Source organism: Fomitiporia mediterranea, assembly GCF_000271605.1.
Source record: "Fomitiporia mediterranea MF3/22 unplaced genomic scaffold FOMMEscaffold_7, whole genome shotgun sequence".
Lineage (NCBI taxonomy): Eukaryota > Fungi > Basidiomycota > Agaricomycetes > Hymenochaetales > Hymenochaetaceae > Fomitiporia > Fomitiporia mediterranea.
The window spans coordinates 1218080-1241502 of record NW_006760392.1 but is presented as its reverse complement, the minus strand read 5'-3'; the positions used below and the strand labels follow the sequence as shown (position 1 = coordinate 1241502).

The following is a 23423-nucleotide window of genomic DNA, read 5'->3' as shown; positions in this document are numbered from 1 at the left end:
CTAAACACACTGATGTAATTATTACAAGTAGATGAAATGCTTTTTACAATAATTGTAAACTATTTGTATAGATAGTCTAAGTATGATATACATATTATATACTTATAGTATACTTTTATTAAGATAATAATTATATAACAAGTGCTCTTACACTATTATATACATTAATATACCTTTTACATAAATTATAAGGCAACAATAGTTATTGTTACATTATTATATTGTAAATATTACCCTTTCTTTGAAATTATATTAAAAATGTAATGCAAGCATAATACTTTAGGCTATTATACAAAGTTAGTATAATACTTTTAATAGATTGTATTCATCCATAACACTTACTTAGCCTTTATATACATTAACATGTCTTATACAAACTTTACAATTGATTTACAAGTCTTGTAATTACTTTACAATATATATACAATACTTATGTTACTTTACAAAGTCTACAATATATTATAAGAAATGCGACTTTTTCCTGATGATCCAGTTTTGTCCGGGAGTGTATCACAACGCATGGTAAACCCTGCAAAATTCGTTTGGTTGAGAGGAGGGGTGGGATGATGGGGTTGTCAGAGTGTGCTGAATGTGTGCAGGTGGCTACACGTGTATACAGGTCAAGCATTGGTATTAGTAAGTCTATCTTTCCTCGGACGGCGAGTACATAAATAGTTCCATGAGGAGGGTAAGATTACTTCTATTTCCACTATTCAGAGAGTGGAAAGGGAGCAGAAAGCAATGTAATAAATGTGGCTGTACACAACACAGTTTTAAAGATGGATTGTCTGGTCAATGGCCTCATTGTATCTGCAGACAATATACACACTATGTACTCACATATACCAACTAGCCTCATGAATATTATATAGTGACTTATCTTTATACTGAAACTCTCTAATAGAGACACAACCAATACTATCCGTCTTAACTATTGGCCTAACTAGCCAGACTTATTACAGATACTACTTTTACTCATCTTGCCCAGTTTTCTTCCTAAAATTCTTAATGAATCTGTAAAGTTCAGTCGATTTTCTTGCCCTTTTCTCAGCTTTCTCAGCTTTCTCCATTTCCTTCTCCTTCTCTATATAAGGCAAAATAGTAAACAAAAGGAATAAAGGTATGCTTGAAATACTTACTATAATCAGCAAGTTTAGATTGTAGGTCTTGAACAGCATCTAATATCTGTGGTCTGACATCTGATGTTATTATTCTCTTTCCTTTTTTGTTTTCAGCTGGAATAAAAATATAAAAATGAGCATAGAGTAAATTGTCTTACAGATTAATTTAAGTTATACCAAATGCTAGAACCAGCCATGGATTTTCTTTTCTATTGGCTGACCCATAGCCAATTGTAATTTCAGAATTATCTTTTTTTTTATTTAGAAAATGCAGAAATAGTAAAGAGTAAATATTAGTAAGGTAGGTTAATACAAATAATTATTTGTTGTTAGTCAGGCAGACTTACCTTTATATATCTGATTTACTACTTCTTGCACTTCTTTATCTTGGTCTTTAGGATACTCAACAGTAGCACTGTAACAGCCAGACATTTTTTAGGAGCAGAAAATAGAGCAAAGTGATAGACACTCTTTACTATTAGACTTACCATTTTATACTACTCTTAATATTACAAAGTAACTGCAAAGTGTGTAACTATACACACTACTTTGTTATGCAAAATAATACTATAATGTGTGTAAACAACTCTCAGACTCTGGGAAAAGCTAGAAGTCATTGACTGTTATTATTAATAAGTAGTAGGATACTATTGTGTAGAGCTATTGAGTACTATACATACTATTGGAAGACAGACAGGGTTGAATGCAGGACTCATCAACAAGCTATCTTGGATCCTACTTTGCACAAATCCAACAATTTCTTGATTTTGCTAGGTGGGTGGTTATCAGTCAGACCAAGTAGGACAGGAACACTGGATTAGTATTATCAAGCTTGATAATATATTCCCCACACTTCTTTACCACTTAAAATAGAATTGGCTAGTGCCCTCTAGCTATACTTGAAAGTACTATTGATTATTTCACTTTACTCACTACAGCTTAAGATTATATCTCCCTTAAAAGCTACAAAGTCGCTTAGAAGCACAGAGAGCATTCCTTTGCTTTGCTCGCCTATCCAAGCCCATAAATTACTAACCTTAAAAGTGCTGACACTCTCCCCACTTTTGCTTTGAATATCCATTGTCGTTTTACAAATATTCTTATGCTGGAGTGACCGACATTATGTACAAAGTCAACTCGACCAAACCAATATCCACCTATCGTTAATGATCGGTGCAATCTGGAAGTATCGGTATGTGGTCGCTTCGCTTTCCTGCCTACCGAGTGAATGGCATGTGAGTCAGCCTGAGGAAGCGCAAGTCAACGGTCCGCGAGTCAGACTCACAGAGATCCTGGCTCAAGATCGGAGATCGAAACGTAGTCACTAACTCTGCTTGGTTGCCTTTTTTGTATATAATACTTCTCACGAATGGACACGGCGTGACGCACCGTGTTTTGGGCTACCCCATGTCTCTGGTGACAACCACGTCCATGACCGACATTCAGGGCACGCCCGCACCGCGGCGCTCAACACGGGATAAGAAAGCTGCTCAACCGTTCACAATATGTATGTCTTCATGCGCGTAATCTCGTCATCAATTTTCCATTAAGCCTAATCTGCGAATGACCTTGTTATACAGCTACGCCGAGCAAGAGGAAACGCGTCGGCGACGCGGACGATGACGAAGCACCGAGTGATGCTGACGAACAATTCCTAGGGGAGGATGATGAGGGGGATGAGTATGCTGCACCGCGTAAGCCCCGGGTCAGCGGGAAGGGAAAGGGAAAGGCGCGCGGACCGCCTGCGCCTAAGAAGCCTCGCGGAACCAGAAATCTACCTGCCACAGAGAAACCATCGGCGCGTAGAGGGCGCAAACCAGCAAATACGCAGATGAATACTGCGAGGGCACCTGCAGAGGCGAGAATATCTGACGACAATGCCTTGTTCAGTACGTGTCTTGCTTCTGAATCACGCGTTTAGCAGTCTATTAATTGGCTGGTACAGATGCTATTATGAACCCTGCAGCCGCCCTACAATCTACCGTTGAAGACTTCCTTGACTCGTTTCAACAAGCTTCGGAGCCTGCACTTGCGGACCTGATCACTTGTGTACTTCGGACGTGCGGTTCCAATGAGGCCGTGGATGCCGACAGGGCCGTTGATTATGATGGCGTAGTTGATGCTTTGGACGATTTTACTGAGCGACTCAAAGAGGTACGCACTTGTGTCGGACTAAATTACTGTCTGACTCTGAGCCTTTCCTCCAGGATGAAGCTCCGACATACCCTCTCACCTCGAAACATCCAATGTTCAAAAAGTTTCGCAAATCATTGTCGGAATTTCTGATGCGCCTTGTTCAATCTGCGGCAGAGATGGGCATCCTATACACTTCTGACCTGCTTATGACCATTCAAGCCTGGGTAGTGGCGATGTCGTCGTCTCAACTACGTAGTTTCCGACATACTGCAACAGTCATTGCGTTAGAGATAGAGACTACTTTGTGCGATGTTGCTGCGGCCGTGGAAAAGGAGGCGGAACTGATAACTCGGCAGCGCGAGGGTGAACGCAAGCGCAAGGGGAAAAAAGGTGCATCGAGCGGGCGTGAGAAGGAGTTTGAGGCCAAGGCTGCTGAAGTGAAGGAACGACGCTCAAAACTCTCAGAATTTCTTAAGGAGTTTTTCGACGGCGTATTCATTCATCGATATCGAGACCTTGATCCAAATATTCGCGCCGAATGCGTACATGCAATGGGCGAGTGGTTGAAGAGGTTTCCTGCCCACTTCCTTGACGGGCAATATTTGCGATATATTGGATGGGTTCTGTCAGATACAAATATCCACGTCAGGCTTGAAGCAGTCAAGGCACTGGCATCGTTATATGCGAAACCAGATTATATGATATCTCTTCAGTCATTCACGGAACGCTTCAAACCACGGTTGGTGGAAATGGCTACTGGTGATACGGAAATGGCTGTGCGCGTCGCTGTTGTACAGGTGCTCAGTGCAGTGGATGCCCAAGGACTGCTTGATGAATCCCAGCGTGTCACGCTTTGTCTCCTTATCTTTGACAAAGATGCGAAGGTGCGCCGAGCAGTGAGTGATTTCGTTCGAGGAGTCTGGGAGGATGCTGCACAACAGCGGCTTGTAGGAAAGAAGAACCCGACAGAGAAGGAGAAGAAACGAGCTGACCTGAAGGCCCTCGCTCAACTGCTCGTACAATGGGGTCGTTCCCTTGATCGCTTGAGTACCGAGATCGGCAACGATCTTGACGGCGACTCGAGTTCACAGGACGATGGCCCGAGTGTTGCACGGCGCGAAACCAGTATCATACTGGAATCGCAGCAGAAGAGCCGCACAACCTTGGCTGTGGAGGCGCTTTGGGATGAAGTCGAGGTTGTCAGTGACTGGGAGGCAATGCTTGATTTGCTTCTCCTAGACCACTCAGCAGGCGTGGATCCCTCACAAGGTGGTACACCCGTGTCTGCACGACGAAAGAAGACGAAGAAAGTTGTCGATGATGTACTTGTAGACGAGGCATGGAGACTCGAGGAAGCTGAGGAGGCGATCCTACTCGACGTATTCGTTGCAACCTTGCGCCAGTCAAAGATCGGAGCTGCTGCAGCTAAAAAGGTATCACCCTCACTATGTGCACTGATGTACGAGTTCATTAATAAAAATTTCTTAGGGTGAAGAGGACGTGGTCGGTTCTGATATTACTAGGGAATTGATCAACAATCTCCCGAGCCTAATCGCAAAGCATCAGACGGACGAAAGCCGGATTGCTAATGTACTTCTCATTCCGGAGCTCATGAACGTGGATATGTATCTAGAGATGCGCATGATAACGGTATTCCTTCATGATGTTCAACACTGCATTTTATTCATTTCTGCATGAATAGGCCTATGAATCTCTTTGGGACGATGTCTCAAAGCAATTTCTCACGCATTCATCTGCCTTAGTTTTATCCAACTCCATGGCGGCAATTAGACACTTTATGGAAGCAACTAGTCTTTCTAATACAAACAGCACGAAGATCCTCGAACTCGAAGATGAGCTTGCGTCCTCCCTCAGGGATGCTGTTGGTGGGAGAAATGAATTGGAAGTTGCTACGTTTAGTGATGATGAAGCACGAACGCTCGGCGCTATCTGCGCCCGGCTATGTGCCCTCGCCAGTTCGCGGGATTTAACGTCATGGATGGAAGAAGATGAAGGCGGCAAACAGAGTAATGCTTGGGATATCATCTGTGCCTTGGCGGAGAGAGGCCGGTTAGGTTACAAGGAGGAAGAATTGGTAAGTTAATCGTGGATCGCGACTTACTTTTGTTAACATGAATTTCAGATGGTCGAACGTGCATTACAATTGCTCTCATTACACATTATTTGGAAGGCGAGACATTTTATACGCACCCCGGGTACGTCGACCGATAAGGAGCAATTGCAAGACGCAGTTCATGAGCAGAGAGATGTTCTTCTCGGGAAGCTTGTCGAATACGCCGTTGGGACTCAATCCAATACCCTGCTTGGAGTAAGGCGTGCCGTGAGTGTTTAGACCATACATATCTTTCGTGCAATGCTTATATACGTGACAGGCATTCCAAAATCTCTTAACACTTTACGTCCTGTTCTCTGCTGGTTCTGAAGGAGTCGGGCCGGAAGAATCACCACTTGCTCCTTTAACGTTATCTATGAATGACGAACTCCAATATCGTTGCGCCGGTTTCGTACAGGCTGAGATCGAGCGATACGCAGAGGAGCTGGAAGGCGACCGTCCGGTTCCTCCAGATGAGAACCATGATGGTAGTGATTTGTCTAGCGACGTGGAACAGGAAACTCCTGGTGCAAAGCTTAAGCAGAAAAAGGGAAGAAGGAAAGAGGAGCTTAACGAGGAGCCGATTGGTGAGCTGCATGCCACCCTCTTCCATTCTGTGAGATATTAAATAGGCATTTCTTCAGTGATAAAGAGCAAGGCTTTGCTCGAACAAGAATACATCTTCAATACCACTTTGACAAGTTTCTTACGTGCACTGAAAGCAGGTGTAATCCATGTCCGACACGGAGCAATCTTATTGGCACATTATGGTCGTCTTGGCGCAGCCGTTGATCTATCAACTAAATTAATGGTCGATATTCTCCGAGAAGAAGGTCTTGCAAAGGGCCATGGAAAGCTTGTCGTTGGGGTTGTTGTGGACGCTTTGCGGGAGGTACGCCTACAACCTTTTCCTCAAAGAAGTGGGCTTAAGAATGGGTCGTTAGTCATTTACTCTGCTCCTGGATCGCATCGTCGAGACAGAGGTTCATGCTTTAGCCTTAGCAAGGGCCCTTGTACCCTGCCTCGTCATGCGAGGAGCACAGCTGTCCATTATTCGAAAGCTTCCCAGTGAATACATCGTCGAAATACATACAACTCTCCTATCCTGGATCACGAAGAAGATCTCTGCTTTCGAGACAACAAAGAACAAAAGAGGACGAACGAAGTCTATCTCATTCTTCAGGGTGCTCCAGCATTTACTCATTGGTCTTGATCCAAGCGATGCTTTGAAAATGTGAGTACCATGAATTTCTCGACGAAAATTAATAGCTAACTTCCGCCTAAAGCAAAGCTCACCTTGATCAGGATATTGCTATGCTTGGAATTGAGATTCCACCGACCTCGAAGGCATGGGAACCTTATCGAGCCTACGAGAAGAGGCTTTCAAACGTCACGACGAAGGAGAAAGGTGGGTTTTATCCACTTCATTCATCATTTGGAAAGCGTTAACTGACAGTGATTGTAGGCGCGTCTGGTAGGAAGGCCGCTAAAGCCGCTGCTGCTGGCACGAAAGGTAGCGACTTTGCATCCTCCGATGACGACGAAGGGGAAGTCGAAAGCATAATCGAAACGAATGGCATTTCAAGTCAGCCAGTTGCATCAAAAGTGCGACCGAGGCCAGCCTATCAAAAACAGCAACCGTCGCAGAATGGTACTGACGACGCACAGTCAGAATTGACGGAGCTCACTGGGGACGAACGTTCTCCGACACGGGACCTGGAACCGGAACCAGAACCAGATCTAGACCCTATGTCCACTCTGCGTTCGACGAATGGGACGGCTGAATCACCTGTACATTCACCTTCACCGACGCCTTTCGAATCCACTCCTGGGAAGAAGCGCATCCGAACTGATTCTACCAACGGCATTGCCGATGCACCAGTAGAGGCAGGAGCCTCTTCCGCACCCACCCAACATGGAGAATTCATCGTGCGTCGCAAACGCGTGCGGCATTAGTCGATCTTCAGTGTCTTTCTACCCGATGATTTATAGCATCAATATAATGTGTTGATATCCGGAGGTACTTTAGTCGATATCTTTTTTTCTTCGTTTTAAGGAACGGTTAGTGCATTTTTTACGCCAACGGATACGTACATACATCTAATGTAGTGATTGTGTTGTCACCTCGGAAGTTCATGTGGACCGTTGACGTCAACTGGAATGAATTAACCGTTCGCTTTGAACTTTGATGAAACAGACTATGGGGCACTACCAGCGCGAAGCATGTTTCTTTCGACGTTCATCAAAAAGACGAGTAATTTCAACTTGAAGTGATAACGAAAGCAATGATAACAGGAGGTCTTGTTAAAGATCGGCGAAGAAAGAAGCGTCCGCCTGAACCTCGTCATTCCTCGCTCTCCGTTTCTTCTTCCTTTCCTTTTCCATCGGGTCCTGGACTTTTGCTTTCCTCCGCCGTTTCTTCTTTCTCGATTCTTCGTCTGAATCCGCATCCACTCCTGTGTTCGATTCGTTGTTGGAATCGGAGTCTGCCTCTTCGGTCTTTACCTTGGCATGTTGGGTAGAGAAGTCCGAATCATCCCGTCCTCCACCATCCGATGAAGCCTCATCCCCCTTCTCATCTTCCTCTTCTTCGTCTCCATTTCCGTCCTCGAACACCTCTCTCAGATCTGTCATCCTTACTACTTCATCATGTCCCACGCTCCCTACCCACCTGCCTTCCCCATTTTTATCTATTGCAATCCTCTCAATCGGAAACTCTCCATGGTCCCCTATAACGCCAAGCAACTTTGTCGGAAAGAGTTGTACAGCGCGTAGGAGGCCGTCTGATGAGCCTGTTAGGATTGTTGAGTGCGAGGAGGGGTAGGACGAAGGGATTGTACAGAGAGCATCGATTGAATGCGGGTGCCTACGCGTTTACAAGAGTCAAATAACCGCAAGCCAACTTTTAAGTTAATTAATAATCAGCGAGAACTCACCCTGGAACACGATCAACACAATCACCCCATCCACTCGATCGATTAAAAATGGATAAAATACCCTGTTGGGTACCGACAACTGTTTTTTCTCCACCTCGGATCGGCACGATAGACAATAACTCGTCTTCTTGGTCGTCCGACTGAGCGAGTGGACCTGGCTTCTTCGAACGAACGTCTATAACGGAAAGCGTGCCGTCTCCACTATGAAGAGAGTGTAAATTAATTAACGCATGCAATAGTGATTTTGGACCTCATGGGAGTTCGGAAATGCACGGACGAATAGTTCTGGAGAAAAAAGAAGAAAGACGAAGAGTATAAGAGCTTACCTCGTCACGACAAGCTGCTTCTTGTCCCCGATCCACATAAAGTCGGAGATGAAGTCGAAGTGGTGGTCGTACGACCTAACTTCCTCGGATTTCCGGGGATCCCAAAGCTGTAAAACGTACTACCTTTAGAATTTTCGGAGAGACGGCTTTTATAAGCAGTGAACGGGGACAGACCTTTACGACACCATCATCGTCGCCCGTACATAACATGTAGGGCATGAGGCGTTTTACCCTGTTTATTGGAGCTCTTGCAATATAAGTATTGTCTATGAGAGTCAAATATAGCATGAAAACTAGAGCACGCAATCTACTCACTGGTGAATGGCAGTCCGTGTGTCCATGATTACTCCTGTGGAGGCATCTATAGTACTTTATGTATTGTGTGACTTTCAACAATACCAGTGAGTTTTATTAAGGAGTATGCTCACTGCATAGCTTTACCCTTTCCTACGGCATAGATATGAGATCCATCTTCGTTCGTTGCAAGACCTCTGCACGACCGCTTAGACGGACGAATTGAGAATTTTCGTTCATGTTGCCCTTGCTCGTCGTAGCTGAAAGCCTTGATGCCACCAGACAAAAGACCAGTATAGACAAGCGACTCCGTCGGATGGAAACAGACGTCGAATACTTGTGCTCCCGTGGGTATGTCGGGCATCTTTGCCCAGCCTGTACAGACGGAGGTTACAGAAGAACTCAATATATATACATTCCTAAAACAGAAATTAAAATGATCGGCGCTTGATCGACGCGCCAACGGCACAACAAACGTGCTTCGATTCACGGCGTTTGTCACTGACTGACCACTTCGCGTCGTATCTTGAGTTGTCTTGTTTCTCTCGGGCCCTCTATTCACAACACCAGTTCTCAATTATCTAGTTAGGACATTTTCTATGTATAAACTGCTCCGACGGATTTCGAGCTCGTTCACAGGCCGCATTGATCGAACGCGAGAGGAGCAAGATGGTAAGTATACGACACAAAGCGCCCATCTAATCTCAGCATATGCGCGTTTCCTATCAATCATGCAAACCTAATGAACTTCGTTAAGCAGCCAGTCCAAGCACTCCATCTGCTGGAAGCAAGCGACGCATGAGCGATGACGACGATGAACAGAATGGCAGTTTATCTAAGCGCTCGCGCGGACATGATGACACGACGTCGCGGCCAGATGAATTTGGGAGCGCGGTAGCCACACCGGCACGCGATGAGTCAGAGTCGCCAGCTTCATCATCCGTTCCTGCGTCTGGTTTGACGAGAAAAGACACGGAGGAAGTGCGCCAAGTCACGAAGGGCGTGAAGGAAGTCGAGCTGGAAGACAAGAAGGGAAAGGGGGTGGAAGCTGTTCAAGAGACACCAGAGGACAAGGTTAATGACGGGCCGACTCCGGAGGTCACCGAGGATGCCACTCCTGACGAACCACCAAAAGTTGATGACGCGACTGAGGACGAAACCGTAGCTGATGCTGATGCTGGCGGCGACGCGAGCGATGCGGAGGGAAGCGTAGTCTCAGACTCAGAGCCAACGAACGACGAGTCAGAAGAACCTATTCCTGTTAAGGAATCCACATCCGAATCCACAGAGGTGCCTTCAGAAAGTAAGGCGTCGAAAGAGGAGCCTGTGAGGGTGGATAACGGTCCCATCTCCGATGTGAAGAGTACCAAAGCGACTGACCTAGACGCACGAGTCCGTGACACAGAGATAGTTGCAGGACCAATCTCCAGTGGTACCTCTGGTGAGATTCCTGCAAAAGCATAAAGACTTAAAAGAGAAGAAGGAGGGACGAGCCTTGGTTATTTACGAACGATATATATCACCATTCTTTACATTCTGTGACCAGAAATCTAATCATTCCCTCTTGTACGATTTGCTTTCAGTCAGCCCCAGTGTCTGTGGTTTTGCGGACCTTCGTACTTACATCACTCCCGATCGCTGTCACATCGCTCATTCGCTCATACAAATTTCTTGTATTGCTTTCCCGGAATTATATTTATCATGCATTGATAATTTTCTTTTTTCTTGGAATCTAAGTATACCCATCCCTTTCACGATCACAAGCCTCATAATTCACCCGTGACATGCTCCTATTAGTAAGATACAAAAATAGTGCTCGCAGCCATGGGCCATATTCAAGTAATAGCAGCGGTTTATTGTAATGACACCCATCTTAGCCGAAGTCGAACTGAAAAGACGGGAAGAGCGAGAAGCCTGCTGTCTCAGTGTCTGGTCAGAGTAGAATACCACATTGGGAATGCAATCGCACGGCCAAACACCTGTTCTACTTGATGGCACTGTACACCATGTTGTACACCGTGCTACATGCCTTCCACACCTTGCATTCACGCATCATCAACTTGGGACTGCTAGATTGGTCTAGTCTGACGCCGTAGCCCTCTATACAGTCCTGGTAGTGCTGTCATATGTCAGTTCAGTGACAATAATGGAACATACTTGTTTCGGATCACCTCCATTTGCTTCACCGCAGTCGGTGTGGCGACAACGTTGCTGGCATTTCTCCAATTTCACCTTACCCCCGCCAACCTCCGTCAAGCTCTCTGTGTCACAGTCCTCTCTTGCGGAATGGTGCAACTGCGAAAGCTTCTCATTCCACTTTCTCTCTCTTCACCCCAAAGTGTAGCTGTGCTTTACGAGTGTACACCCGGTTCTTCCGGCTGAACAGCTGCTAATTCACGAATACTCTCCGTTCATGATCAGAACCTGTGATATCATGCTGTAAACCGGCGTGCTCCAATAATTAACGGAGTCGTGCGTTTGCCTTGCTACTCCACTGAGGCCTTCACAACTTGCTGTTTCACGCACGCATTGTCTTTCGCCTTGCTTATTTGAACGAGGACCTCCGCGCAGAAACGATGTCTTCCTTCTCTTCCGTCTGGTCGCGCACAATGTCGACTATGACCAGATCCACCACGGACACCTCGACGTCAGCGCCACACACTCCTTCGTCGTCGAGCGTGATTACTGGACTCAAGGCTGCGCTGGGTTCAGGGTCCTTCTTCCACGCGCACTTGCAGGAAGGACAACGCTTTTCGGACGAAGCCTCTTCGCCAGACGGAGTGCGCTATGAAGTTTCGGCGTACGCGATAGGTCCGAACAACGGAGTCACTCCCGGCGCGTACCCACGAAAGCCGAATAAAGCGGCTTTCGTACGTGAAGAGCAAACTCATGTTTCAACACGTCATGGTGCAGAAAAGCCTGCAAGCGGTGCGCTCACCCCTCTGTCTTCTTCCCCACCGACGCACACCAGTCTGCCAGCTCAGGCTCAAGCGTCGCGGTCCCCAGTGAGGAAGTGGACCCGTTCTGCGTCTGCGACGGCAATGTCATCAGATAACCAGGGCGTCTGGGAGATGCTTTCTGATACTCAGGCGGTTCCAAGCAACGCGGCGCCCACACAGCGACGATATCACTACATCACGCGTAGTCAATCTGCAGATGCAGCCGCTGATGCGGTCCATCTGCAGCAAGCTCCCAAAATGCGCAAACAGAACGCATCATACAGCCCAGGATTTAGTGCTCCTATTTATTCAGAGACAGCAGAGAACATTCCCGCAGGTCCCGGAGCCCCGTCTGCCTGGTGCCCTTCTTCTGGCCGATACTTGTCACCCATTGAAGAAGTTCAGTCTTGTCCTGAGAAGCAGGTTGATTCGGCATCTCTGCATTCGAGTACGTTATACAGATTGGCTCAAAACACAAATACACGTTCGCTTATGTTTAATCACGTGTAGCGACATCTGCTCAATCTAATCTTTTTATACATCGCTCCGTTCGGCGAACGGGCTCAACCTCAACATTTAACTCTAGCCACTCTGCAGTATCACGGACGCTGGATGACTTGAGTGGTCCACATAGCATAAGTCCTTCACGGACTCATGGTCAAGCTCGGCCGTTCCCCGCACTACCTGTTATTCCAGCAAGCCCACGCGAATCACAGAATGTGTTTGAGCAGGATCAAGCTGCTTTGGAAGAAGCTACTCTGGTATACCCTATGCCTGTCGACTATCCGCAGAAAGCGGAGTATCCGGAATTCGATCCTCCGGAAGAGCAGGACCTGGGTGGAACGCTTTCGACACCACGTTTCGCTATACCACATTATCACTTTGAATCTGATACAGTGGAGGAACAAGATTTGGGTGAAGGGCTACAGAATAGGGTTTCCATACCTCACTCTCGCACACCATCACTTTTGACGCGCTCCGAATCCATTCGGACGGAGTTAACGTATCTGACCGCTCAAGATTCCGCGGCAAGTCGAAGAGCAAGCGCCGTTCCTCCCGGAGATCTTGAAGCAGGGCAACAACAACGTTCGCAACCTCTAGATGGAGATACGACACTTGTCGACTCGTCTACGAAAGGTACAAACCCTGCTGCTCGCCTTAAAGCTTCCCTCGACACGCTTCTCTCTAAATCACCCAAAATGCGTAAGTCGCCTGGTCCAGGCTCAGAACCGGCCGCACCCGATGTAGCAAGCACTGTTACTGTCTCTTCAAAAGCCGCGAAGTTGTTTGCACAGTTGCAAGAGGGTCTGAAGAACCACGCACCATGGCGAGAGGGTAAGGGAAAACCTGCTGAGGTGCTATTTTGGGTGGGATTTCTAGCACCTTGGTGCTGGCTCATAGGCGGGTGGATGCTGGCCCGCAGTGGGGGAACGAGGGCTGAAGGTCTTCCAAGCGGTGCAAAGGAATCGGTATTACCCTTGTACAATCGTTCAAGCTCTCAACCGCCTCAACGACAATCGCAGGACGTAGGTGGGCTTGCCGTGGCGGATACACCTGAGAAACGTGTCCCGGAATCAATATCCATATGGCGAGCAGCGAAAAATTCGTCAGTTGAGTTGCTTGGTTCGTTGCGTGGGCACCGCGAGAAGGAGGGTTCACCGCCGTCGACCGTGCGCGCGGTGCAGCTGCGCGGCGACGTACCAGTCCAAATAATGGTTTGTACGCACCTTGACCCCTGGGTGACGCGCTGCCGGGTTGCGGCTATTGTGAGCGGAATGTTCATCCTGGCGTTGTGCATTGTCGCGCTCGTCGTCCTAGCCCGGTCTTTGTGAGTTTTGCTTAGTTAATCCGTTCATTCGGCTCTGTGGGGGTTTCTTTCATATTTCTTTCATTCTCGCCTTTGTCCAATTCATTCGTGCGATGCCTATAACAATGCTCTCGTTCTCTTGTTTCGTCCATTTGCGCATTACACGACTCATTCTCTTTGAGTCACAAGAATCTCTATTTTTCCTTAGATCAGTTTCTTTTGTGTATCACACGCCGTGATCAAACGTGTTATCACTCTTTCTTCACCTCTGCTGCACTTCTAGCTTGAGCTTCCCTTTCAACGGACATGGTTCGCCCCCTTCCTCATGGGTGGTTCTCATCGTGTGCTGATTTTTTGCCGTTCATGGACTCGCGAGTATTCAACTGTGTTCGTATAATGACGTATTGTCTTCTCAGGTTCGTGGTCTATCATATCGCGTATTGTATATGAGTATTGCTTTTTGAATGCTTTGAACCCATGGCTGGTTGGCTGTGTCTATCTAGTTAGTTGCATTTGTGGCGGTGATCAGATTTTGACACCAGAAGCTACTGGTGCGTGAACATTCTCTATTCAAGACGTCTAAGACATTTCCTTGATATCGTACAGCCGTTCTATGCCGTATATTCCCTCTCACAAAAGAAAATCTCTAACGGGAATCCGACAAGGAAAATTTAACAACTGAACACTTCTACTACGTAGCATTGTTAGATTCGTCTCCCTGATCTGCCTCAAGTCCACCCTGACAGCTACAGGTGGTTGAGCTGCGTTTTCTCGTAGCTGTGGACCTTCGAACCCCACTACAGTAGTTCTTGTGCCCCTCTGCATGGCATGGCAAAGCAATGAGGAATGCGAGAAGGGTGAATATTATCTGGGTTGACTCACCGCGATGAGTCCTGCGGAGTAGACTCCTAAGATTTCCACTTGTATCTATTATGTCTGCCAAGTTGTAAAGGGCTTTCCCGAAGCTAGTCTTTTCTTTTGGTTCTTCACTTGCAAAAGTACCGCCTCTTGTTTCCGCTGTCGACTTCTTAGTTCTTTGTTCGCCACTGCGTATTCGAACCAAAAAAAAATTACCTGTAGCCTTATATCCAAGCTGTGGATGCCTATAAAATATTACCTTTTTCACTCTTGCCACATTCTCACCAGTGTCTATATCCGCCAACGTGCTATGAGGAACATTCATAAGCATCCCAAGTGAATACTGGACTCACGGTCAAGCAGTATATCAATCTCGGGAGGTATTCCATCAGCGTCGGTACGGATACCACCCTTGTTCTCATATACTTTCCTCTCTTTCCACTCTGAAGACATTCGTATCGATTGGCGCCACGGGAACGGTTGCAGCCCTACCTAAGCATATTTTGTGCATTAGAAATTATACACATCATCACGAAATTGATCATTGCATGTGTCTTTGAAAGGATATTGTGTCAGATGGTTACATAGTAACATAAAGTTGTAGTGATCAAATTCCAGGAGGAAGCGCGCCACACGTCCAGATCAGTTCTCCGGCTGCCTAATTTGCGCCGCCCGCTCAATCAGATCAAAAGACAAAGTGCTCGTTTGTCTTTGCTACAGCAACATCAGCCAAGCATCGAGTGTTTACTTCATCTAGCTTAATTCATTTACCGAGCATATGCTGGAGTGCACAGGACTGGCGCTAATATGGCATAAATTCAGTATGTAACTCACACAGCCAATTCAAATGTTCTATTCGATGAAGTTTGCAAATAAAGTGGATATCAGTCAGTCTTTGCAACCACATGCATTGTAAACGTCTAATCAAGTTAATGTATTAAATGTTGGTAGGCTTGCTCATGGGAGCTACTAGAACAAACTGTTTGGCTTGCTTTACTGATTATCTCCGAGTCCGTCCCATTCCAAGGCAACAGGACCTCATGACGCACGGCATGTAGCATCACTCGCCAGTATTTCCTCCAGCTTTGTCCTCAAATTTCTTGTAGCGTCAAGCGCATCTGCCAGGTCATAGAGTGCTTTTTCACGTTCAGCGCGACGCGGATTTACTTTGCCTTGGACTGCACCAGTACCACCATCAGAATTTGAGTATTCGGCTGTCAATTCATCCATCAGTAGATTCAGTAGTGTTCTAATCGATTCATTCAAATAGTGCAATACCTTTAGCCACATAGCCCATATCATACTTGCCATTGCAGAAGTGTGTTACAACGACTGCATTAATACGGGTTATGTTGTTATCTTTGTCTAGTATATATATAATGATGTGAGCATCAGTGATGAAGTAGCTGAGGAAATATAGTGCTCACATTCGAGTATCTTCACAATCTCCGGAGGGTTGTTGGTAGCAGTACAAAGATATTGCACTGAGTTACTATCCATCAGTAATGCGTTATTCTCTTAAACTCCAATACCTTAGAGATATGGAAGATATTAGAATGCTGAGTTAAATTTGAGCTCAAGTACCCGTTACCATTGAGAGTTGCATTGGTTAGTCAACAATGATGGTAGTAAAATAGTGAATGCAAATTTCCACTAGTACTACATGCAACTTACTCTAAAGCAATCTCAATTAACTTGCATAGTGTGTACTACTGTAGTAGATTGGTACATTATATGTGCCTGGATTAGTATAATATCTAGTATGCATCTTAGTCAAAGAGCACTTTGTATTAACTATTTAGAGATTTGGACCTTGTTTAGTATGCTTTCAATATTATTAATACTTATTTTTATTGTCAAAATCTTAATACTATAATTTCTACTATTATTATGTTTTAAATTAAAAACAAACTTGTGACTCTATACTCAAGTTCTGAATATTTATAAATGTATATTTTGTTTACTCTTACTACATTCTTCCTATTGTCTATATTTACTAACACAGTAAGGTAAAGTTTTATAAATATTTTTATTAGATATTAGACTTACAACTATATAGTGTATTTATTTTAGTAAATATATTACTAGTGTTATAATAGTACTAGCTACTCTAATTCTCAAACACTTTGTCTACTTTTTAGTCTGAAGACTTTATATTATTGAATATAATAGAGAAGAGGAATCAAGGTCCTTATTAGGCATACTTTGTGTATTAAGAATTCTAGCCTTTATTACAAAACTGACTATTTCCTGTGTATGTAAGCCTGCCTGACAGCTTACAACAGTTTCTACACAGTTCTACAGTACAGAACTGTAGATCCTGTATGTAGGTTCTTGTAGTAGCTTACTGAGTCATACACTTTTCCTACATGCTTGTATTAAGTCCCCCTTTTGTTATAACTACTTTCCCTACATTCCTAGATGTATACTATCCCCTTTTGTCTTCCCCTTTAAGTATGTATTATGTTCCCCTCTTTTGTTCCCCTTTTATTTTCCCTTTTGAGTATAGACTATTTCCTTAGTATATATAGTTAGTATTCTTTACCTTTGTTGTATCAGTTTGTATTTCTGACTGTAACAAAGATACCTTTGTCCTGTCAGCCTTTACATGTTACTATAAACTTGGAACTTGTTTGTAATAGTGTTTAACACTTTCCTAGTACTGTTCTACTTTTTTTTAATATTAACAAAGTAGTCTTTGTCTTACTACATGTTAGTAAGGTTCCCCTAGCCTTCCTGAATGTCTCCTACTGTTAGTAAGGTTCTCTAACCTTTCTAAACACTCCCTACTGTTAGTAAGGCCCTTTAACCTTTCTAAATGTACTACTACAGTCTTAAAGTAAGCTCAGCCCTCCTCCTAACTGTATATAACTAGGTCTTGTTTCCCCTAGTACTAGGTATTCTTAGAAGCTACTATAGTTGCTCCTCTGTTAACTAAAGAATCTGTATTCACTTCCCTAACACTACTACTATCTATAGCTACTCTAAGCTCAGACTCAGAGAGTGGCTCAGAGTTATTAGAAGTAGATAGTAATGTAAGTAAGTCTACTCTAAGACACTAGAAAGTTATTATGTTCTAAACTATATTTACTAAAGTCTAATTAATCTGAGAGAATGTTACAAAGCCTCTAATATTGACTCTAAGTAATCTAACACTGTATACTCTCTAGTTATAAATCTTTACATTCTATAAGAAGTATATGTCTGTCAAATCTGTTCTTACAACCTATATAGTTACAGTTGTAATAGAATGCTTACAGGATAGTAAACTATACTAGTAGTGTAAGTATGACTAGTCTAGGCTTGAGGGACTTATACTGGACACATTCTATTGAGAGGTTTAGTGTAAGATACTCTCTATAGACTAGGTAGAGTAAACCTGGAACAAGCTACTTATAATATAGTAAGACAGTTACAACTTCTAGAAATAGTAGTTATAAGTTACTAGAATAAATTTTAGTCTCTCAGAAGATTGGTACCTTAATCCTGACAGGCTTTACAAACTTCTTAAGACAAATCTACACTCTAATCTTTAGTTCAAGCTCTGTCTTACTCTTATAAGACTAGTTCTAACTTACACTAAACAGATTATAATGTATACAGAAAGGGTATACATAGTAGTACTAGTAAATAACTAAATTCCTAATCCTGTAAACCACCTCTCAACTCTGGAACCAATCCTGGGAAGGGAAGTAACAGACTGTGTAAGACTCTGTAAATAGCTAGAGTATGTATACAAGCTAGTAAAGTAGTTAGAAGCAGATTGTGTAAAGGTCTGTAACAGTATAAAGACTATTTTAGCTATAGAACAGGCCCAGAAGAAGGACCAGGAGAAGCTACACACTAGAATGTTTACCCTAGTAACAGTCAACCTAAAGGTTACCTTAGGAAGTACTGTAAAGTATATTACTTTGTTTTATACAGAGTACTAACTCCTAATAAAGAACTAAGAATGTTTCTAGTACTATAAACTGTTTGTAAATTATAGAGGTAATAATTGTCTAACAGGTCTGCTAAAACCTAAAGACACAGTTCCTATTACAGAAGTGTATATTGAGTCCCTTTGTTTAAAGTAAAAGTCTACTATACTTGTACAAACTGAGTAATCTATAGTGTTAGAATCTACAAGTAGAGACAAATCTGAGTATGTTCTGATTTCTAACTCTTTACTATTCTCTGACTACTATATTCTTATAGAAGGTAGTTCTACTTTAATTCATATCTGACTTATGATTGACTCTGACTATTCTACAGTTCTGATTAATAATAAACTAGTGTTCTAGATAGGCTTTAAGTACTTTCTACTCAAAAGACACATTATTATAATACTAACTATTAAATTAGTAGAAGAGTCAGGAAAATAGATTATAGAGTAGGTAAAGCTGTAAGTGTAGTTGGCAGATTGGAAATAGATATTAAAGGTTGTAAAAGCTTGTATAGTCAATAACTTGTACAATAAAATGATTCTTAGTACACCTTTCCTTTAGAAGAACTAGATTGTTATTAACATAGAAGGTTAGACAGTTATTCTGAAGGATTCTAAATATAATCTAATAAAGGTAGAAAGGACAGAATCAGTCTACATTCTACAACCTACATGTGTTCCCTCAGAACTAGTACTATCCCTAGCTATAACTGTTTGAGAGTGTATTAAGACACTAGCTAGGTCAGAGTAATATAAGACCTTAGATAGAGAGCTAAAGTAACAATACTAAGATTGCTTCCTAAACTCTGAGTCTATACTAACTGTTGTAGAACTTTTAGAAGAGATTATACACAACATACAGTTTAAGAACCTGTCTAAGGTAGTAGCTACAAGGTCTTGTACATACTTACAGAAATACTAGAAGGCCTGATACACACTCCTAGACTAGCACATTCAAGCTAGTTGTTTGTAAAGGTTAGAAAGTCTATACACATTACTTACATTCCTAATCCTAAAGGTAGATTCAGAAGACCTCTCACACATAGTATACAACTACTAGGCATTAAATAGTAACACAATCTGTGACTAGACTCTACTACCCTGTATTGACAAAATTATGAATAATGTTATTAGAGAATGTATATATACAAAGATTAATATGACTAATATGTTTTTCCAAACCTGTATAAATCTAGAACATATCCTACTCACTACAATTAGTACTCTATTCAGACTATATAAGTAGACATTCATACTAATAGGATTATGTAATACACTAGCTATACAACAGTAGAGAGTTATAAGAGTCTTAGAACATCTTATTAGAAGAATCTGTTATGTCTACCTGGATAATATTATTATCTAGTCAGAGTCAGAGGTAGAACACATTAGAAACATTAGAAAGGTTATACAGGTACTCTATAACAAGAGTCTTGTCTGTTCACAGAAGAAAACTAAGTTATTCTGTACAGAGGTTAAGTTTCTTAAGTATCTAATTACAGAAAAGGGTACAGAAGCAGACTCAGACAAAGTCAAGTGTATTCTAGAATTGTTACAGCCTTAGAGAGCCTGGGACATTTGTAGGTTTCTTAGACTTTTATAGTATATTGTAGTATACCTTCTACACCTTATAGAACATACTATAGTTCTTTCTCTACTTACAGGTAAGGATTATAATAAGGTGTTTCTAGAGTAGAAACTAGAACACTAATACACTTTCAACACAATCAAGTCTATTGTTACTAGCTGTAAGTGTCTCACTTCTGTAGACTACAATTCAGGAGAGTAAATCTATGTAACTATGAATGTGAGTAATTCTAGGACTAGAGTAGTCCTTAGTATTAGATCCTTGTAGAAAACAGTAAAACCTATAGTATTCAAGTCTAAGTAATATAATAGTATAGAACACAATTACCTAATACACAAGTACAAACTCCTTACAATTGTTTACACACTTAAGAAATAGTGTATTTACCTTCTGAGAGTACATTTCTATGTTTATACAGATTAATATACTCTTAAATACTTAGATACATAGTACAATCTGTTCTAGAGACAAGCCTAGTAGATAAAGGACCTTTCCTAGTATAACTATAAACTGTATTACATTAAAGGAGAAGAGAACACAGTTGCTAATGTGCTCTCCTATCATTCAGACTTTAATACTAGTCTAGAAAATAAGAACCTAGTACAGGAAACCTTAGAAAGTATATTTATACAAATCTTTACAGATCCTAACCTTCTTATAACAATTAGGAACAGTTACAACACAGATGAGTTCTGTTATAAGCTTTAATACAATCTTAGAAGTATTATAGGAGCTTGTAAGGATTAAGAACTACTATACTTAGACAACTAGTTAGTAATTCTGAGCTCTAGAAACATATATGAAACTTTGTACCACCTTATGTATAATAAACTAGAACATTTTAGTGTAGACAAGACTTATCTGTCCTTACACAACTTATTCTATTAGTCTAACATGTGCTAGGATCTTGAACAGAACTATATTCTAGACTATAATGTGTACTCACAATAAGAACCTAACTATAAAACCTACTAGTCTGTTACATCTACTATTAGTTCTAAATGTGTGTTTTGAGAGTATTACAATTAACTTTATCAGACTATTACTAGAAGACAGTAGATACAATAGAATAGTAACAATAACAGATTGACTAGGTAGTATAAACATTAGGATTGAACTGTGTAGGATAGACATGATAGTAGAAGAATTTGTAGAACTGTTCTTTAACAAATAGTATTATAAAAACAGCTTACCTTAGGAAATTGTTTCTGACTAGGACTGTCTGTTCCTGTCCAGATTTTAGACTGTATTACATGTAAGAACAGGTGTAAAGCTAAAGATGTTAACAGTATACTATTTAGAGACAGACAGAGTAAGTAAGTGTACTAATAAGATAGTAAGCTAGTTGTTACACTTCTGTTACAACTCTCTACTCCTGTACCTTCAGTTCCAAGGGTTCCACACCCTTCTGTACTGGAACTCAGGACTTCTGTCCCTCAGGAGTACTGTCTATAGACTATATGTATACTGACTCTTACTACTACCCTTCCTTACTTCATCATTCCATTCCTTTGACTACTCCTTCATTCTCTGTTCATTCTATAGTCTCTTACCCTTTGTCTATCCCTTCATTCTTTGTGCCTTTATCTTTAACATTCCTTTCTTTCATTCTTCATAGCTTATCATTCTTAGTAGCTCATACTCTCTGAGTACTCTTGTATAGTTTAATATATATAAGTGTACAAGATCAGACTAGTCCTGTAGTCTTGATCTTGTCTACTCTAGGTAGTCCTGTACTCTTAGGCTTACTCTATATACTCTACTCTTGTCTCACTCTCTCTCTCCACCTGTTCTACAAGTTCTGACTATGTTCTAGTACTTACATTCTGTATTTCTGTTGTGTAGGATAGTTGTAGCCTGGGTCCCCTCACTAAGCCTTCAGGTCCCCTCTATACTGTCACTGACATCAGATCAAGACTACCCATTACCACCCTACAACTCTCCTATGTTTTGGGCATTAGTACTCACCATTATGTTGATCTCTTTCTTTTGTCCTAACCCTTTTACATTTTTAAATTTTAAACTTTCTAAACCCTTTTAAACTTTTGCCACCCTTCTTCTATTCATTACCCCTTTTAGTTTAGTACCAATCCCTTTATAGTGTAGACATAGACCCTACTATACTAACTGTCACCCCTACTGTCCTGCCAGATTAGTAGTTATGAGTAGAACTAGCTCAATATGTGTAGACCTTTATCTAAGAGGCCTTTACTAACTACATGCCTCTAGCCTCTTTAGAACCTGTTCCAATTGTTTCAGAAGTTGTAACCTGTTCTAGAAAGAAAGTACATGTAGCCTACCCTTTAGACTTTAATAGGTAGTACTTTAAGGACTTCTAGTACTAAGTCAAACTATACATGACTACTACTTCAACTAATCTATTCTTAGATCTCAATTGTATTCTATTTGTCCTCTCCTTCATGAAGGAAGGTAACACAGCCACCTAGGCCCAGAACTGGATTGAAGGTCATTAGATTAGAAGCCTGATCTGACTTTAGAATAATAAGTCATACTTAGAATTCATAGGGCAGCTCTGTGCTTCTTTCATTAATCTGAATAAGAAGTACAATATACAGAACAAGCTTGTATCTCTGTAACAGGACAAACATTCTGCTAATACCTTCTTTCAGGAGTTCAATATTCTGGCCTGGAAAACAGGATTCATACTTAGGTTCAATAATGTCCTTATCAGAATGCTTGAAAAAGCTCTTCACCTGGAACTAGTTAATAAGATTCTTAGAATGATGCTAGAACTAGTTATCTACACTAAGTGAAAGACACACACTATCTCCTTCAACTAAGCTACAGCTTAGATGTATCAAGTCTGTACAGAATGTCTACACATATGTCTGGCTCTAACAGTTCTGAGCCCTTAGATTAATCTGCCTGTAATTTGTGATCAATCTGTTCTAATAAACATTAGAGAAGCCTGAAAGTAAGGAGTATACTAGAGTAATAATGAGTGACAAGTAGGATTTGTAGTAAGAAGCCTTTTCTACAAATCTGGAAGTCACCTCAGAACTCCTAGACTCTGACTACATACTCTAGGATTTTGTAGAGGCCTAATAGTGAATGTAGTACTAAAGGGCTATGACTCAGATTTTTTAATGACTACTTTTGATTCAATAGACACTATAGGATTAGAAGTAAATAAAGTAAGAAAAGTAGAAAAAGTAGAAAAAGTAGAAAAAATAAATCAACAAAATTATTTATTAGAAAGAAAAAAGTCAAAAACAAAAGTAGATAGTTCTCCTATTTCTTCTGATTCTTTTGATTCTTCTCTTTACACTTCATTTGAGTCTAAATCTGTACAATCTGACCTACTACTTTTACATTCTAAGATCTTAGAACATTCAGAATGTTACCTAGCCCTGTTCACT

At 42.1% G+C, this 23423-nt stretch overlaps 5 protein-coding genes across 5 annotated transcripts; 3 read left to right on the top strand and 2 right to left on the bottom strand.

Moving 5' to 3' along the window:
* The first annotated feature begins 2594 nt into the window (after positions 1 to 2594).
* Positions 2595 to 7376, top strand: FOMMEDRAFT_124206 (uncharacterized protein). The gene is made up of 12 exons (XM_007267382.1): positions 2595 to 2628; positions 2702 to 3010; positions 3067 to 3275; positions 3329 to 4690; positions 4746 to 4907; positions 4960 to 5352; positions 5401 to 5598; positions 5651 to 5957; positions 6015 to 6262; positions 6315 to 6604; positions 6657 to 6778; positions 6836 to 7376. Exons 2-12 carry the CDS (start codon positions 2953 to 2955, stop codon positions 7324 to 7326), a joined length of 3840 nt encoding a protein of 1279 aa, XP_007267444.1. The 5' UTR covers positions 2595 to 2628; positions 2702 to 2952; the 3' UTR covers positions 7327 to 7376.
* A 298-nt stretch (positions 7377 to 7674) lies between these two features.
* On the bottom strand, positions 7675 to 9290 carry FOMMEDRAFT_29141 (WD40 repeat-like protein; the record flags this gene model as incomplete). The annotated part of the gene is made up of 6 exons (XM_007267381.1): positions 7675 to 8236; positions 8307 to 8507; positions 8633 to 8739; positions 8807 to 8879; positions 8948 to 9001; positions 9061 to 9290. 6 exons carry the CDS (start codon positions 9288 to 9290, stop codon positions 7675 to 7677), a joined length of 1227 nt encoding a protein of 408 aa, XP_007267443.1.
* Positions 9291 to 9445: 155 nt separating this feature from the next.
* FOMMEDRAFT_20788 (uncharacterized protein) lies at positions 9446 to 10675 on the top strand. Its single transcript, XM_007267380.1, has 2 exons — positions 9446 to 9598; positions 9687 to 10675. The coding sequence occupies exons 1-2, from the start codon at positions 9526 to 9528 to the stop codon at positions 10388 to 10390; spliced, it is 777 nt and encodes a 258-aa protein (XP_007267442.1). The 5' UTR covers positions 9446 to 9525; the 3' UTR covers positions 10391 to 10675.
* An 807-nt stretch (positions 10676 to 11482) lies between these two features.
* On the top strand, positions 11483 to 13927 carry FOMMEDRAFT_168586 (uncharacterized protein). Its single transcript, XM_007267379.1, has 2 exons — positions 11483 to 12313; positions 12376 to 13927. Exons 1-2 carry the CDS (start codon positions 11503 to 11505, stop codon positions 13695 to 13697), a joined length of 2133 nt encoding a protein of 710 aa, XP_007267441.1. The 5' UTR covers positions 11483 to 11502; the 3' UTR covers positions 13698 to 13927.
* Positions 13928 to 14602: 675 nt separating this feature from the next.
* FOMMEDRAFT_29138 (uncharacterized protein) lies at positions 14603 to 15841 on the bottom strand (the record flags this gene model as incomplete). Its single annotated transcript, XM_007267378.1, has 5 exons — positions 14603 to 14746; positions 14790 to 14821; positions 14884 to 15018; positions 15365 to 15382; positions 15580 to 15841. The coding sequence occupies 5 exons, from the start codon at positions 15839 to 15841 to the stop codon at positions 14603 to 14605; spliced, it is 591 nt and encodes a 196-aa protein (XP_007267440.1).
* Between the last annotated feature and the right edge of the window lie 7582 nt (positions 15842 to 23423).